Source organism: Solanum lycopersicum, chromosome 3, assembly GCF_036512215.1.
Source record: "Solanum lycopersicum chromosome 3, SLM_r2.1".
Lineage (NCBI taxonomy): Eukaryota > Viridiplantae > Streptophyta > Magnoliopsida > Solanales > Solanaceae > Solanum > Solanum lycopersicum.
Window position 1 is genome coordinate 60,980,143 of NC_090802.1, and position 16,193 is coordinate 60,996,335.

Below are 16,193 nucleotides of genomic sequence, written 5' to 3' on the forward strand. Positions count from 1 at the left end.
TTTTTTTTCTTGAATAATTAAGTAATTCAACATATAAGGTTTTAACAACCTTACACCACTGGATTTCAAATCCATATATACAAATTAAATATGATCTTCTATCCTTGGAATTCGCCAAATTATTCCTTTGATTGATTATTTTTTAAGTTACACTGTTCTATCATTAATCAGATATCTAGACAAAATGAATACACATACAATACGAACGATTGTTGGAATTATCGGTCGGTGCCTTATCATACTATTCGTTAATTCATTATATTAACGATCTTTTTTAACGTTCAATAATTCTTCATGCAGGAAATGTTATATCGTTTTTCCTCTTTTTATCTCCCATGTAAGTTCCCTTGAACTATTATGATTAATTAGTTATCGATTTAGTTAAATTAATCGAGGTGCGTGCATGTATACAGGCCAACGTTCATAAAAATATGGAAAGCAAAGACGGTGATGCAATTCAAACCAGATCCTTATGTTGTAACTGCATTGAATTGTGCAGTTTGGGTGTTTTATGGAATGCCATTTGTTCATCCGGACAGTCTTCTTGTTGTCACTATTAATGGCATTGGTCTCTTTATTGAATTCTTATATATAATCGTCTTCTATATCTATTCCGATGGCCCAAAGCGTGTATGTACATACTCATTGTATTTTTGAAGAGTTCGAGCAACATAGCTCTTCAACATTGCTTGTATTATTATCGCAATAGTAATTTAAACTAACATGTTTTTTTTATATGTATTACAGAAGAAGATTTCTATTTTTTTGGGAGTTGAAATAATCCTTTTTGCCATCCTCGTTTTCGTTACGCTTACTTTCCTTCATGGAACCAAGAAGAGATCAATGCTCGTTGGTATATTGGCTGTCATTATGAATGTTGCTATGTACGCTTCGCCCCTCACTGTCATGGTATTATTAATCTCTCCTTTTAAGATTTACGTTACGTTGTTGAATTTATGTTATATACACTTACAATATAAATCATATGTAGCGTCGAGTGATCAGCACCAAGAGTGTGAAGTTCATGCCATTTTACCTCTCACTTGCAAACTTTTGCAATGGAGGTATTTGGTTCGCCTATGCATTCCTCAAATTTGATCCTTACATCCTGGTAATTAATTGTATTCACTCGCATTATTTATTCTCAAACTCTGCTTGTGAGATTACATTTTATATATATATTTTTTTTTACTTCTAAACTAATGATAGATACCGAATGGTCTGGGAACATTATCTGGAGCAATTCAACTCATCCTTTATGCAAAATATTACAAAACCACCAACTGGGACGATGAAGAAAAGCCAAATGAAGTTGAACTTCAAAGAAACTCGGACACAGTTTAAAGCCACTAACAGAGGAAGCTCGAAGAGATTCCCTTCATTCATTACTAAGCCAAGGTTCCAGGTCTTCGAGTCAGCCCCGTGCTTTTTTAATTCTTCATTAAAATAGGGTCACTGTGGCTATGTTGGAGGTTGATTGCTCTCCCACTGACATCTAAAATGGAAAGAAAAAATAAATGTAATTCTGAATTATTTTAGTTTTGAATTTGAGGTGGATGTACTGATTGGGCCAGCTTGACTTAACATGTTATATGACAGGTCATTTTGTAATTTTTTTTATCAAGTACATAGTGGATATTGGCTTCTTAGTTTGTTGCTACGTTCTTAGAAATAATGTTCAATCACAGAAAATGTAAGTAGACTAAAACAGAAATCATTAGTCAAATAGAAAAGGAAAAAAAAAAAAAAGATTGAGAGTATGTATAAAATAAGAAAAAAAGAGAACGTAAGATTTACATCAAACCAAGAGAAAGATGCATGCAGCATAGCTTCTCAATAGAACTGTTCAAATATTGTGGCTCTGCGAGTTCACTTCCTTTGTCAAATATTTGGAAATTGAGATGAAATTTACCTACTTTTGTATGTCTGCTTGAGCAATAAGCTTCAAGGTCCCCTATGCCTTCGGAAACAGAAACAACCCTGTTGTTGATCTACGGGAATCATTCCTCCGCCTTTTGATGTATCAATAGCCTCTATCATGGATACTACCTCGTCCATCTCAGGCCGTTTGTCAGGGTTAGCGTCCCAGCATCTCTTCATTACGTTTGCAAGGGAACTTGGGCAACACCTTGGTATATCTGGCCTTAGATTCTGTGTGGCACAACAGAAACCACAGTTAAATAAGGTGACAAAAAGCGTATAAGATATAAAAAACCAAGAAGTGTATATTCTTCTCTGATCTATCTGTCTGCTTAATATGTGATTACTTATGTCCAAGAAGTGCTAGGATGTTGGAGAGTTTACCTGGCGAACCACAGCTGAAGTAACTTCTGAGAAGCTGAGGTCAGGATATGGCATGTCACAACAATAAATCTCCCACACGCATATGCCAAAACTGTACACATCACATTTTCTATTGTATGGATTGCCATTGAGTACCTGTAATTTTAGCATTCAACTACTCAGTAACAGTGAATGTTATATACAACTACTCTTTTTAATGTTTTCACTATATAACATTATCTCGCCCCTGTCTTTTGAAACACATTCACCAATTGGGGGCGGGGGGTTATACAACTAATATCAAAAGGAAAAATGAATCTCGGCAAAAAAGAGGGAACATTTTGCAAGTAAGAGGAGCAGAAAAAAAGATTTATGTGTGCTGAATCTGGTTAGTCCATCAAAAAAACAGAAAATGACCAGACAGATAACTGAAGTGAATGAAGGATAGGGTGGAAAGGTGAATCCTACTCCACTTCCAAAATTACCTCGGGAGCCATATATCCAAGGGTTCCAGTCTCCCCAGTCATGTCATTTGGATTAGAAGCCTCAACCCGAGCAACCCCAAAATCAGCAATTTTTACTGTACGTGTCTTATCCAATAGCATATTCTCTGTCTTGACATCTCTATGCACAATCTTTTGAGAGTGAAGGTAACTCAACCTACAAAGTTTATTTGTTTGACCTTTACTTAGATAAATGGTTTATATTTAAGGGGTGTTCAAATTACATGAGAGTCAAAGTTCCGATTACCCTCTGGCCATATCAAGTGCCATCTGCACAACAACTTTGAATGCTAGCTTCCTTCTTCTGTTCTTTATGAGGTAAGATTTTAATGCACCACCCGGAAGGTATTCCACAACAACGCAGCATATGTTACTAGGCATGCCAATATGACCATTTTCTGTTTGTATATTGAGCCCAGAAGAGCCCATAGTTGCCCCAATGAACTGCATTAAATTGGAGAGATATATCACATCTTTTATGTAAAATAAACAGCTTATTGGAAAGATATGGGTACATCTAATTAAACTCAGTTCGTATGCTAAGATACGAGATAGGACTTTGGACATATGAAGTTGCCACAATCCAATGGTCTTTATGTTATGCATGAAATACAGCACTACAAATTAGGCATCCAGCCAGCAGAGAGATAGTAAATCATTATACAGAGCAGCCTGTAAAATTAATTGTAATTTGAAACTGCAATTATTTGTTCAGCCAACAAAACATACAGGCATGCTCGACATCACTGTCAACTTTCCTTCAGGAATCATTCTTTCATCTTCGCCATTAAGGTTTCTTGTAGTCAATGAATGAAATTTTCTATTTCATTTCTTTGAACCAAAAATAACACATATGATGTCTTTTTTAGTCACAAAGATGTTTTGAGAATCAAGATATTTGTGTGCTGCATATGAAAAGATAGCTCGAGCACATCAAATATCAGAGATCAGAATTTGACTATCAAATTACGTCTTGTTGGGATTTCAACAAAATTTAAAAAGATATTATTGCAACTTTTCGACAGCCTATCATCCTATATTGGGAGTTTAAGGTTCATCCATGCAAGTTGACCCTACTAATTAGATATATTTTTCAAAATACTTCCACAGAGTTGAGTAAGCTGTGATTTAAAATAGCTAATTGCCATCAAACTAGACGTTGAAGGACTGCTCTACCAACACTATGTCCATACTTCGTTAGCAAGGTAGTGAAAAGAGAATAAGCTGACTAAAGGGTAGCATATGTTGTAAATTATTAGTAGACTAACCACAAAATCTTTAACCCCTTTGCTTTGTTAGGACTTAGGACCAAGCATTAGCATCTAAGAAGTCTTAAATCTTTCCCACATAAAAAAGGTTAGAGTTCGAGTGTCACCTTAGTAACATTAGGATGGTCAAGTTTATGCCACACTGAAACTTCTTGCGTAAAAGCTGCCCGTAGTGATGCTATTTCAGCATCTGTTCTGTGGCCCTCTTCCCCCCAGTCCAGTAGTTTCACTGTATCACAGAGGAATACAAAATGTGCACGTTAATAAGACCATTATTTCACGGTAGTTATATTATTAACTCGTTAAAAAAAATGTTATACAGTTGAACAAGCAAATTTCATTAATCTCCTATAGCTGTGAGTTGTGACAATGACAACCATTTTTAACACCAAAAGGCTAATTTATAAAATAAAAAAATATATATTATGAGAGCAGAAATGAGATCCAGAGTTGTAGGATCAGTTTGTCAGGCATTAATGTTTTGTATTACTTTATTATTACTTGACTAACAGATTGAATCACATGAAAGTTCAGAAATACAGCAACACTGCTAGACCAGCTAAAGTTAATGCAGTCATCTCCAACTTGCATAATTCAACCCAAACCCGTGCCATTATTCACGGATTCCATAACAATGCACTCAGATTTTAAGCCTATCAAATCACTATACAATATTCATTCTGTTACTCCCTCCAACCAAAAGAAGAAAAACTAATAAATATAGCTCAATCGTTTCAATTTGTTTGTCTTATTTATTTAAAAAGAAATTATTTTTTTCTTTTTACATTTTAATACTATCTTTAATTTAATACCACAAAATTCAGAAGTCAAAACCAAACAGACAAATTACATCGTATGGATGGAGCATTCATTAGAGCAAACACTGAATAAAGAATATTAAAGTTGAACTATGAACAGGCCCACAAAATATTGATGTACCTGAGCACAAATTTTCCATTATTTACCATAGAATTTATGACCATTTTTTACCATTTGTATTCTGTTTATTAAGTTCCTAATACCTAGTCTTCATCCATGCACTAGAATTAAATAATTGAAAGGATAAAAAGAAAAATAAAACATAACTTCTCAACAGAAGATAGAAAGGAAAATGGACCGACAGTCCCAAAAATGCTCTTCCCGCGGTTCCCTAACAAACTCTCTACCCCCTCCAAAAAAAGTTAAAATAGTAATCTGTGCACGTGATACCGTTTGAAATTTTGAGAGTCTGAAATTATTTGTTAGCACAAATATTCACTTGTAGCATGTCATATTACAATTGATCAAGTTATTCTTTTATCATGTGTACAATCAAAATCAAAAGTTTTTTGTTTAAACTCTTGAACTTTATAATTTTAAGTTATTTATTATTATAATTTACGATTTTTTCAGATGAAGTTCCTCTATTTTTAAAACTTAAAATTGATGGTTTAAAAGTTGCAAATCTCGATAACACATAAATTGGAACGGATAACAATAAGAAATAAAATAAAATTGAAGATTAGGATAACAGAGAAACTGTATCACACAGGAATCATGAACGGAAAATTTTCCGACTAAGGTTACTTTAATTAGTTAAGAAATAAAATTAGGGAGGTGACTGACCGGCGACATCTATACCGTCGTAAACACCACGGTGGACGGTACCAAAGGTACCACGAGCAATGACGGTTTTGATGATAAGTTTTGACGGATCAATTTCCCAGTCGTGTCTTTGCCTGGGTTTGACGGAAGAAGATAGAGATAAGGAAGCGGCAGCGGCGGTAACGGTTGCGGCCGCGGCCGTAGCGGTAGAGTAATTAATGCAGGAATCATCCAACGGTTTCTTCTTGTTGTTTGTCTTCTCCATAGTCAATGCTCTGTTAAGATGCCTTTCAAGTTGCTCATCCAAACTCTTCAGATCAATCTGATCAGCTCTCACAAATCCATCACTTCCCTTCTCCATTTCGTTTCCCCAATTTCTCTGTAGATTCTGGGACTCTGTATTGGATTTGGGCGTTTGGTATTTATTGTTTAGTAGTTTTGTTGAGAGAAATCAATTAAACAAAAAACAGAGCAAAATGGAAGAAGAAGAAGAAGAGCATGTGAGCACATGGAATTGCCTGAAGACAAGGTGTATTACTGACCCACTACTCTCTCTTTTCTCATTTATTTCTTTCCATCTACTCTCCTCTGTTTTTTTCCTTATAGACTTCCATTTTTATAAAAAGGGAAATTTCATAAATAGCATTACTAGTATTTATTTTTCTAAAAGAGCCAGATTTTGCTATATTTCAAAACATAATAAATACTACGTTAATATCCTAAATGCATCAAGACTCCGTACACATACAATATATCATCCTAAATTCTAATTCTAAACATAGAAAAGCAAAAGATTAGAATTTTTAGATACACGTGTATAAGAAGTGTATATATAAATACAAATAAAATTATATAATCTAGCTATTTTTTCATAACAGTAAAAAGACGATGCAAATTACTATGTATTATGACATATTAGTTTCTTTATTATGTGCAAATTATTTGAACGTAGTAAACCCCTTTAATTAAGATTAAAATTCAAAAATACATAAATAATAATTTACATTCTAAAAATTTTATGTCCATATAAACCTTACATAAAATTGAAAGAGAGGAAAAACTTGAATCAAAGTAGCCTGCCAAACTATATGGATCGTTCACGTAATAATACAAATTATGTACTTTTAGTTTCAAAGAAAAAAAATAATTATTTGAATAGTTGATTAGAGTTGCAATCATCTTAATTCTTGAATAAATATCCATGATAAAAATCTGTCAGTTTCTAACTGGTTGTACAAGTAAATGCAATATAAAACAAAATTTGACAACACATGAGAAAGATATTACAAAATAAATATTGTTATTTGATGTGGAAAAGTTGTAAATTATCATTTGAAATATAAAAAAAAAATAAAAAATGTGTTGCTACGTGTCTAAGTTGTTCACTACTCCCTTATTTATGACTTTCATTTACACGCCACTTTAGAATTAATTAGAATAAATATCTAATTATTTTATTCTTTTTTATGTATTAAGAGTAAGATATAATTATTTATTAAATATTAATATATTTTTATGTTACATAATTGATATATTTGTAATTTTCAAAATAATCACTAATAAAAAATAACTTCATCTTAAATTTTTAATATGATAAATATCTTTAATAATTAAAATGACAAACCTATTATTATTGAGACATGTTTATTGATTTATTTATTAGAAGGCCACTGTCAAAAGTCAGAGTTGACTTCACATGTCTTTTTCTTAATTGAAAAGGAAAAGTAAATTTATTTGTATTTTGACTGGCGATTCTGTATCTTTGTGATTAATTAAAGTTGGCAAAAAGGCTATCCTTAGAGTGATTAGATCACATCATGATGGATGGGGATATAGAACTAGTTAATTAATTACAATAATTATGCTAATGGATAGACATCGACTATGAGTATTAAACAAGTGATTTGTGATATGATTATATAGTTTTGCATGAGAATAAAGTTGCTCCAAAAAAATAATAATAGAGAAACACCTCATGATAAGGATATTCCAATTAATCAAATTACCCAAAGTAAAAAAAAAAAACAACATTGGATTTAGATTGGTTTAAATAAGTTATCCTGCTTCAATAAGTTATAAGTGTGATATAGGAGGGAGAAAATATGTGTTTTTTGATTGAATTTAGATTCGATTCATTTGGAGAAGGATTAAATATATCCTTTTATTTACATATTATACTAAAAATGGCAACTTTCACATATATCAAACAAAAAATTTATATTTGTATGTTATAGCAAAGTTTACATAATTGCGCTTCATAGCAAACATAAAACTGTATAATTTGCTATACATATACAATTGTATAATTCGCTGGCCTAAATTGTATAATTCGCTGGCCTATTTCGTTGCAATTGTATAATTCGCTATCCTATTTCACTGCGATTGTATAATTCGCTGCCTATTTCGCTGCAATATTTTTTATAAAATTTGCGTTGCATATAGTTGAATCGAATTAAAATGTATGTATATTACATAATTATAAGTGTATAGCAAGAAGATATATGTTTTTCTCCCGCTTTATACAAAAACAGAAACACAATATATACACTTCTGTTGTATAAAGCTAGACAAAATTGTATTTCACTGCAATTGTATAATTCGCAATCGTCTGCAATATTTGAAGTAAAATGTTTGTAAATTGTATAATTAAGTGTATAACACGAAAATATATATTTTTGCATGTGTATATACAATTTTCTCTTACTTTATACAAAACAGAAACAAAATTTATACACTTTTATGTATAAAGCGAGAGAGGCGAGCGAGAGTGGAGAGTGGCGAGCGAGATTTTTGGGAGAGAGACGCCTGACAAACCTTAGCTAACGTTTGCTATGGAGTACAATTAAATCAAACCCTAGCTACTCCATTTATTTTAGGTTACTAGTTTGCTATTATATACAATTTTCCCTACTAAAAATACTCTTTGATCAATTTTTGGTTCATCTCTACACTTAAAACTAATATTTTTTTTACTAGTGACCTTTGAAGAAATTTTGTAGTGAAATAGAAATATATGTTGTAGAAAAAAATATTAAGAACAGAAAATGACAAGAGATTATAGAGAAGTATGGTATAGGAGTATCAAATTATTTTTGAATATCTCTGCCATTAAGCTGAAGCTCATAATCAAACAAAATATACTAATATCTACCTCAATGAAGTTCATTTTCTGTATTTTCACAGCCTGATTGTGGTGTTATTCAGATCCAAATACGAACGAAAATAACCTAATTATACGATTAGTGACAACACTGTTATTTCAAGATTTGCTCCATTCAAATACAATTGAAAATAATTAATCGAGAAAACTTCTAATTATCAATGTATTCATAATCAATCCATAATAATTATACAAATCAAATTGATACTTACTAGTTAATACAAATATTAGGACGAAGATACAATTATAGATATCCCTTCTTCTTCTAGGCTCGTACAATTCAAATACAATTGAAAACAACTCGTCCACCAAAACACCAATTATGAATGGATTTATTATGAAAATTTAAAAAGTTGAAGTGAATAGAAATTAATCAAACCATACAACTAACAAAATATTTAATCCAACGTGAACAAGAAACCTCCCGATAAGGAGAAGAAACAATGATCAATAGATTTAAAAGAACTGAACTATATATATAAAAAAAAAGTCAACTACATAATCCATCTAAGGAACTATTGATGTGTATTATATATGTTGTAGAACGTGTGAATTCTACAACCAATTCAAAAGGAATGTCATCAAATGCTCTATACATCTCTTCCTGAAGTTCATTGCTTCTAATATCATCAACTCCGTGGCCTTCTTGTACTTCCAACGCTGTCTCTTTCTTCTCCGTTGTAGTAGCTTCATAAGTACTGTTTTGGATGTCAAATTCGGTAGTTGTAGCCTCAACTGCATCACAAACCCTAACTTGATCTTCCCTCGTGGAGTAGTCGTTATTATGATTCGGTTCAAGCAACATAGGATCAATAATCCCCACAACATCTCCATCTTGTGCCTCCATAACATGATCCACGTTCTTCTCTTTACCCTTCTTGTTCTTCTTTATTCGACACACCACAAAATCTTCCTTAGGAATATGATTATTTTCCTTAAAGAAACTATCCGCGACATGATATTCTACCATCAACCAGGTGTTATTTTGGCCACGTTCACTTGTTTTAAACTTCAAGTTTCTCTTAAACCCTACCACAGGCGCCGTACGATTCCCGGTTTGCCCTTGCCACGTCCCTTTAGCACAAATTCGAGAAAACCTTGTATATTCAGTCTTCTGCTTCTTCAAAGGAGTAATAAAGTAACGAAACTTCTCTTCATAATTAGCTCCAAATATCTCCCATGGTGGTTGATCTTCATATATGGATAGGACATAGTTCATTCAAACATAATTCGCCTTTGAAAAACCTCTTTAGATAGTTATCTATTTATACATACAACTCTTATTACCATAATGGAAAAGGCTCGAATTATACTTAACAAACTCTAGTTACTATATTTCCTAAATTAATTACTACTATAACCGTAACTAACTAACTAAAGTTACTTAATTACTTCTCTCAGTAAACATTTATTTCCTTAATTACGTACGTGCCCCGCTTTTCGAATTGCCCTTTCTCCTATAATTAACTTGATTTAACAAATTAGTAATATTGAATTACAGAAGATTAAAAATATCTTTGACGAGACTTATTTTTTCGTTAACTGCAGAGATTTTTTTGTGCCCCGCGTTATATTGATGCTAACATGAGCTGTTACTTTAGGTCAGCTATTTAGTTCAATTACCTGTGAATTTTTGTCACCTAATAAGATTAAGCAATATTTATGAACTAGGTTTTAATTATTTATTCTTTTATTATTTTTTGTACTCTATAATATTATTAATTTTCTTTATTATATTGGGAAAACGGTATTTTTATTCTCTATATTAAGGCTAATTTCTTATTTTAGTTCTTGTGTTATCTAACTTAGCATTATTGACATTAGAGTTAGATTACACAAAGACTAAAATAAGAATATAACCTTAACACAAGGACTAGAAATATCGTTTTTCTTATTATATATAAATAAATAAACAGATCAATAATCAACTCAAACTGAAAAGAATTTGGAGTGATTATAATTTTATGAACGGATTTTGCCGTCCTAAGGTTGATCAAACCACTAGTGAGTATATCATCCTTTTAAGAGCACTTAGTTGTACATGTACAATCTTAAGAAGTTCATGTTGAACACACTGATTTGTTTGAGTTGTGCATGAATATAGAGTTATGCATGAATTTTATATTCATGCACGTAACTAGTATACCATTTTAATTGATTCGTCAACATCTTGATTAATTAATTAATCTCAAAATAATCATCTTAAATGAAATTCATATTTGAAAACTCTAATGTGGCCTCTTTTTCCCTTCACGAGGTACATAACTAGTAGTAATATTTTGACAAAAGTAAGACCTTCTAATCAACACATGATCAATCACATCTTTGTACAGTAAAATTAGTGCCAAGTACGAATAACAACAACCATAATAATAATAATAATAATAAGAAGAAGAAGAAGAAGAAGAGGAGGAGGAGAAACTAACATAAATCCAACTGGTTTAATTAGACATATTTTAGTTTTTATTATTATAATTTTTATTATATTTGAGTGCATTTAGATACATCAAGATACATGTATCCCAGGATATATGAGGCCAAAATTAGGTGTAATATATATATATATACACACTATGTATTAAGTGTGATCATATGCATCCCAGATACATAACTATCTCTTTCTCCCTCTCCCTCTCATTTGCCTTGGGAAAAAACTACCTACACTTTGTGTTTACACCAAGTCAATACAATTTTCATTATTATGTGATTTAATGAAGTAACATGACATGAACAATAAACTTAAACACATGGCATGCATGTATTGACTTGGTGTAAACACCCGATGCAGGTAAGTTTTACCCCCTTGCCTTTCTCCCCAGTTCGCTTGCCTCTTCCCTATTTTAGTGCATCTGGTACCAAACATACAAACAAATTAATTGGAATTGTTCCGAAGATAATACGTATCTTACTAAATATATGATAGGAAACTCTAAATTAGTGGTAAAATATGTACTCCCTCTATCACATTTTATGTGACATTTTTTGGATTTTGAGATTCAAACAAGTCTATTTTTTTTTTATCATAAGTGTTCATAGAGATTTTAAACATTTTGAATTATCATTTATTAATTATTGTGAATTATAGTATTTTTACGTAGTTTACAAATATATATATATATATATATATATATATATATATATATATATATATATAAATTTCAAAAAAATTAAAAAATTTCATATACAAATTTTCGATTAAACTTAAATTGTTTGACTTTAAAAAATGAAAAGTATGTCATAAATTGAGATAAAGTATATTGTTTTGCCATTTGCATCATGTCTTATTATTTTACGATATGTTTCTCACTTTAACCTCTATGATTATTTTGCTGCGAAGTCATACTTTTTAAAATTTTCCACTAGGACAATATTGAAAAACAAATAATAGTAATGTAATAAAAATGACATACAAATAATTGAGTCCTCTTCTTTTCCGCTTGTTATATTTTGGTTAATTTCTCCCCCACGTTCTTCTTTATAATTTATTTGAATTCAAAGAAGACCTTTATGGTGGAAAGATATGATTATCTACGTATAAGACACCACAAAATTGTAATGATTTGACTAATGACTACTTTAATTACAAGAAAAAGTTTGATAGCTTTTTGGTTTTCTTGCCAAAATTGACAATTATGGATTTAGTTTTTCCATTTTTAATTCAGATGGCTTTAGGAAAGACAGCCAATTATATTTGTGTACAAGTTAAAAGTTTTTTGAAAAATGAATATCTTTTGTCATTAGAAAGCATTATAATAAAATTATTAACTATTCCAAACAAAAATTAATATTAGTAAGAAAAAAATTGATCAAATTGTAGTTCTTTTATATTACTACTAGTAAATAGGTTTAAAGGACTATTTTTTTAAAAATGAAAATAAACAAGAAAGGTCAGTATAATATTGTAAACTATATCACTACTTACTAACTGAACATTTAAATAATTAAACTCATACAACCATTGCACATCAAATCCCTATATCATTGTTAATTGTCAAGTAGGAATTAAATATTGAAAAATAAATTAAATTAAAAGGTCACTTCCAAAAAATTTCACCAAAACACTTGCGGAAAGACACATCAGTCAGTTGCGTTGGACCTGTTCCTTTGACAATTCTCCGTATCTTTTCACAAATTGAGTACCAAATTCATTGTAAATAACTACAATCCTTTGCTATTTAATTTGAATTTCCAACCATAAACTCACAAACACAATAAAAGCCAATCACATTTAAATTAATTTAACCACGAAACTATAAAAACTCATTTATTGTTCTTCAAGCTTATTAATAAAGTATTTTATAATCCTTCACTATTCACTATGACACACTTTCAATGTTCTAATTTAAAAATTTTGACACACAGAAGAGAGGTTGCAAGTATTTACTTGCTTCTTAAAGTGTGTGGTCACACACTCTGTTCAACTCAATTATTTTTAATTTCCCATAAGTTTGGTCATAGTTAGTGAGATTTTGAGTTTCGTTTACTTTATACGTTTAATTGGTAAAGTCACAAAAATAGAAATTCAATTGACAACTCGAGCCAGGTTTTTGCCTCGTAATTTTTTCTAAAATGAATCATTTATTATTTTGCCAAAAAAAAAGAAGTGAACAAACATTAAAAAAATTTAAAGGTGCTAAATGCAACAAATTCAACTAAAATCAATAATATATATATATATATATATATATGTAATGTTATTATAAATAAAATAGAAAAATAATAGATACACGAACCTATCACTATCTTTTGATGCCGACTCTAGATATAGGACTCTTCGAATTCACACTAAATCAAGTGGTTTTGAGATTCGACAACAAAATAAGGATGGATAGTGGAAAACAGAAGATGCCATTCCAGTCTCATTCCATATTTAATTTTTTGTAAAATTAAAAAAAAAAAAAAAAAAGAGTCTAATTCCTTAACGTGGCTTCGAGAAAAATTCTAGTCTTATTCAAAATTTGAGATTCACATGTCTCAATTTGCACATGTGCAATTTAAAAGGAGGAGCCGTCTATTATTATCACATGTATTTTGTAATTTTTAAAATAATCGTATATATATAGAAAGAGAAATGATTGATAAAATAGTGATACAGGTAAGGAAAAAATATGTATTTTTATAACTAAAAGACGTTTGGATGCACCAGTCAAAGTCTTCTGTTTGGGTCGTGACCGTGTAGATTTGAATTCTGTGAAGGTAATTTTTTTGTAATTTAAAAAAATAATCTTTTTTAAAAATTATTTATTTATTAAAACTCGTTTTTATCACCTCATCAGCCCTATCCCCTTTCTTAACCATCCTTTTTTTGCCACCTCATCTAACCCCATTCTCGTCTGACCCCATTTTTTGTCTTAATTGAAATTAAAAACAAATGAAAATTGTAATACAATTTTAATCAAAATATAAGACGATCAAAAAATTTACAACTTAGAAGTGTTCTTCAGTAAATAATTAAAATCTTACTCTTCGTGAACCTTACTTTTAAATCACTCCTAGCCTTACTCTTGTGCCACTCTTAGTGGTGTTCTCCCTCTCTTCAAATTCTGGATTTATCTCTAATTATTATATCAATATATCATCTATTTAAAATAAATTTTATTATAAAAAATGTGAATCAAACTAACACTATATAAATAAAAGAATATTCGTTCCTAGTTGATGATGTGAAAATTTACACGTTCAAAGCTTTGATATTTAAAAAGTGAATGATATATAACATGAGAAATTTAACTAAAATTAGAATGTCTTAAACGTAAGCTCATAAACTGCTTAACATCATATAAAAAAAGGTTAAATCTTTTATTTCAATTGACATCTATGTACACTTTTAAATTGCTATAAAATTGAACAACTAATTAAATATCTATCTTACGTGATATACATAAATCAATTCAAATATATTTTATGGAAATTATTTAAATATTTTAGCCTGATTTTAATAATCAAATTTGAAAAGTAAATATACGGATGAAACCCCTCATTATATACTACCTTCACTCCCATATATAAGTTAATTTAAATTATTTCACAAAATTATTTTAAATATTTTTAAAATTATAGAAATAAATTAAAAAATATATTTATATTTTATGCCTTCTTTTTATAGTCATCATAAAACATCGGTGGTTCCCCCACCACGTTCAAAATCAGAGAAAAACAATACTCTGTTTGCTTGCGGCTTTTGGTCTCTGTAATTTTGGGCCAATTATCTTTGAATAAAAGAAAATGACTAAACAACAAAAAGGATTTATATAAAAGGGATATCAATAATTTTTTAAATGAGCAATATTAACATTTAAAAAATAAATAAAGCATTGTCTAGTCACACACTTTCTTTTTCTTTTGCTGATCTAAAATATTTATTTTGAATTTTTTTTTTCTTTTTGAAAAATTAAGACATTTAGTAATTCAATAAAACTTCTTTTATTTAAATAGAAGTAACAACAATTTTTCTGTCCTGGGAAATAAGCTAAAAGACTTTTTTTTTTAAAAAAAAAAGCAGACATATACTTTTTCTAGATTATTAAAATATCCTTATCATATTTTAAATATATACCAATAAAACATTATTAATTGATTAGCATATCTAGTAGGTTCAGCTACGTTTCATTTAAGAATTTTATTTTTAGATAATATTCTTTTTTTATTTTTTTTTATATTTGATATTTTTTAATTATTTTTAAATCATCATGTATATCAATATTTAATTTATTTATATATCTATTTATAATAATATTAATTGGAAAATTGAATATGTATATTTTAACTTGATTAAGTAAAATACTGATTAAAATTTTTTATAATAAATGTTCAAAATAAATTCTCTCTTTAAAACAATCTTAATATTAAAAAAAAAATTAGTCCAAAACAATTTAGTTTTTGAGCAGTAGTGATTTCTATATACTATGTACATCATAAATGTTTAGTTTTTGTTTTTTTTCATAGCAAGAACTCAGTATTTATTACTAAGATCACTTATAAAAGAGTGGGATATATGGCCTATATCTCTTATCAAAATAAATGGCTGATGCACATTCATGTTTACGGGTGCTTGATCAGCTATTATATTTTGAATCCTAACATTATTATTTATTCACCCTTATAAGTACTTAGTTTAAAACTTGATTATTAGGTCTTGACGTTGAATTTATTTGACTAAGGTTTAATAGCAATATATTAAATCTTTAAATATTGTCAATGAAGTGATGAATGAAAATATCAAATAAAAAAATTAAATAATACTTGCTAAAATAGTAAAGGAGTGATTCATATTAATTCTCCTAGATCTAATGATGAAAATATAGTAAAGGAGTGATTCATATTAATTCTCCTAGATCTAATGATGAAAATATGCTCAAGAGTAAAAGATGAAATTGAGATTTCTAATTAATGATA

At 29.8% G+C, this 16,193-nt stretch overlaps 3 protein-coding genes across 3 annotated transcripts; 1 reads left to right on the plus strand and 2 right to left on the minus strand.

Annotated features, from left to right (window-relative positions):
• LOC101246817 (bidirectional sugar transporter SWEET5) lies at positions 1–1,573 on the plus strand. The gene is made up of 6 exons (XM_026030083.2): positions 1–224; positions 301–337; positions 414–630; positions 748–909; positions 992–1,111; positions 1,210–1,573. Exons 1-6 carry the CDS (start codon positions 185–187, stop codon positions 1,342–1,344), a joined length of 711 nt encoding a protein of 236 aa, XP_025885868.1. The 5' UTR covers positions 1–184; the 3' UTR covers positions 1,345–1,573.
• LOC101248565 (serine/threonine-protein kinase 52) lies at positions 1,231–6,790 on the minus strand. Its single transcript, XM_004236065.5, has 7 exons — positions 5,660–6,790; positions 4,162–4,283; positions 3,034–3,230; positions 2,769–2,943; positions 2,305–2,439; positions 1,913–2,151; positions 1,231–1,495 (listed from the first exon to the last, which is right to left on the minus strand). The coding sequence occupies exons 1-6, from the start codon at positions 5,997–5,999 to the stop codon at positions 1,945–1,947; spliced, it is 1,176 nt and encodes a 391-aa protein (XP_004236113.1). The 5' UTR covers positions 6,000–6,790; the 3' UTR covers positions 1,231–1,495; positions 1,913–1,944.
• A 2,498-nt stretch (positions 6,791–9,288) lies between these two features.
• LOC104646647 (NAC domain-containing protein 83-like) lies at positions 9,289–10,017 on the minus strand. The gene has a single exon (XM_026030317.1). It carries the CDS (start codon positions 10,015–10,017, stop codon positions 9,289–9,291), a length of 729 nt encoding a protein of 242 aa, XP_025886102.1.
• Positions 10,018–16,193: the final 6,176 nt, after the last annotated feature.

What these genes read in the sequence shown, in the direction of transcription:
- LOC101246817 (XM_026030083.2), top strand. Translation starts at nt 185, where the DNA reads ATGAATACACATACAATACGAACGATTGTTGGAATTATCG. An exon ending in AACGATTGTTGGAATTATCG is followed by an intron (nt 225 to 300) that starts GTCGGTGCCTTA and finishes TTCTTCATGCAG; the next exon opens with GAAATGTTATATCGTTTTTC. An exon ending in ATTCCGATGGCCCAAAGCGT is followed by an intron (nt 631 to 747) that starts GTATGTACATAC and finishes TATGTATTACAG; the next exon opens with AAGAAGATTTCTATTTTTTT.
- LOC101248565 (XM_004236065.5), bottom strand. Translation starts at nt 5,999, where the DNA reads ATGGAGAAGGGAAGTGATGGATTTGTGAGAGCTGATCAGATTGATCTG. An exon ending in ACCATCCTAATGTTACTAAG is followed by an intron (nt 3,231 to 4,161) that starts GTGACACTCGAA and finishes AATTTAATGCAG; the next exon opens with TTCATTGGGGCAACTATGGG. An exon ending in CTTCAGCTGTGGTTCGCCAG is followed by an intron (nt 2,152 to 2,304) that starts GTAAACTCTCCA and finishes TGTGCCACACAG; the next exon opens with AATCTAAGGCCAGATATACC.
- LOC104646647 (XM_026030317.1), bottom strand. Translation starts at nt 10,017, where the DNA reads ATGAACTATGTCCTATCCATATATGAAGATCAACCACCATGGGAGATA.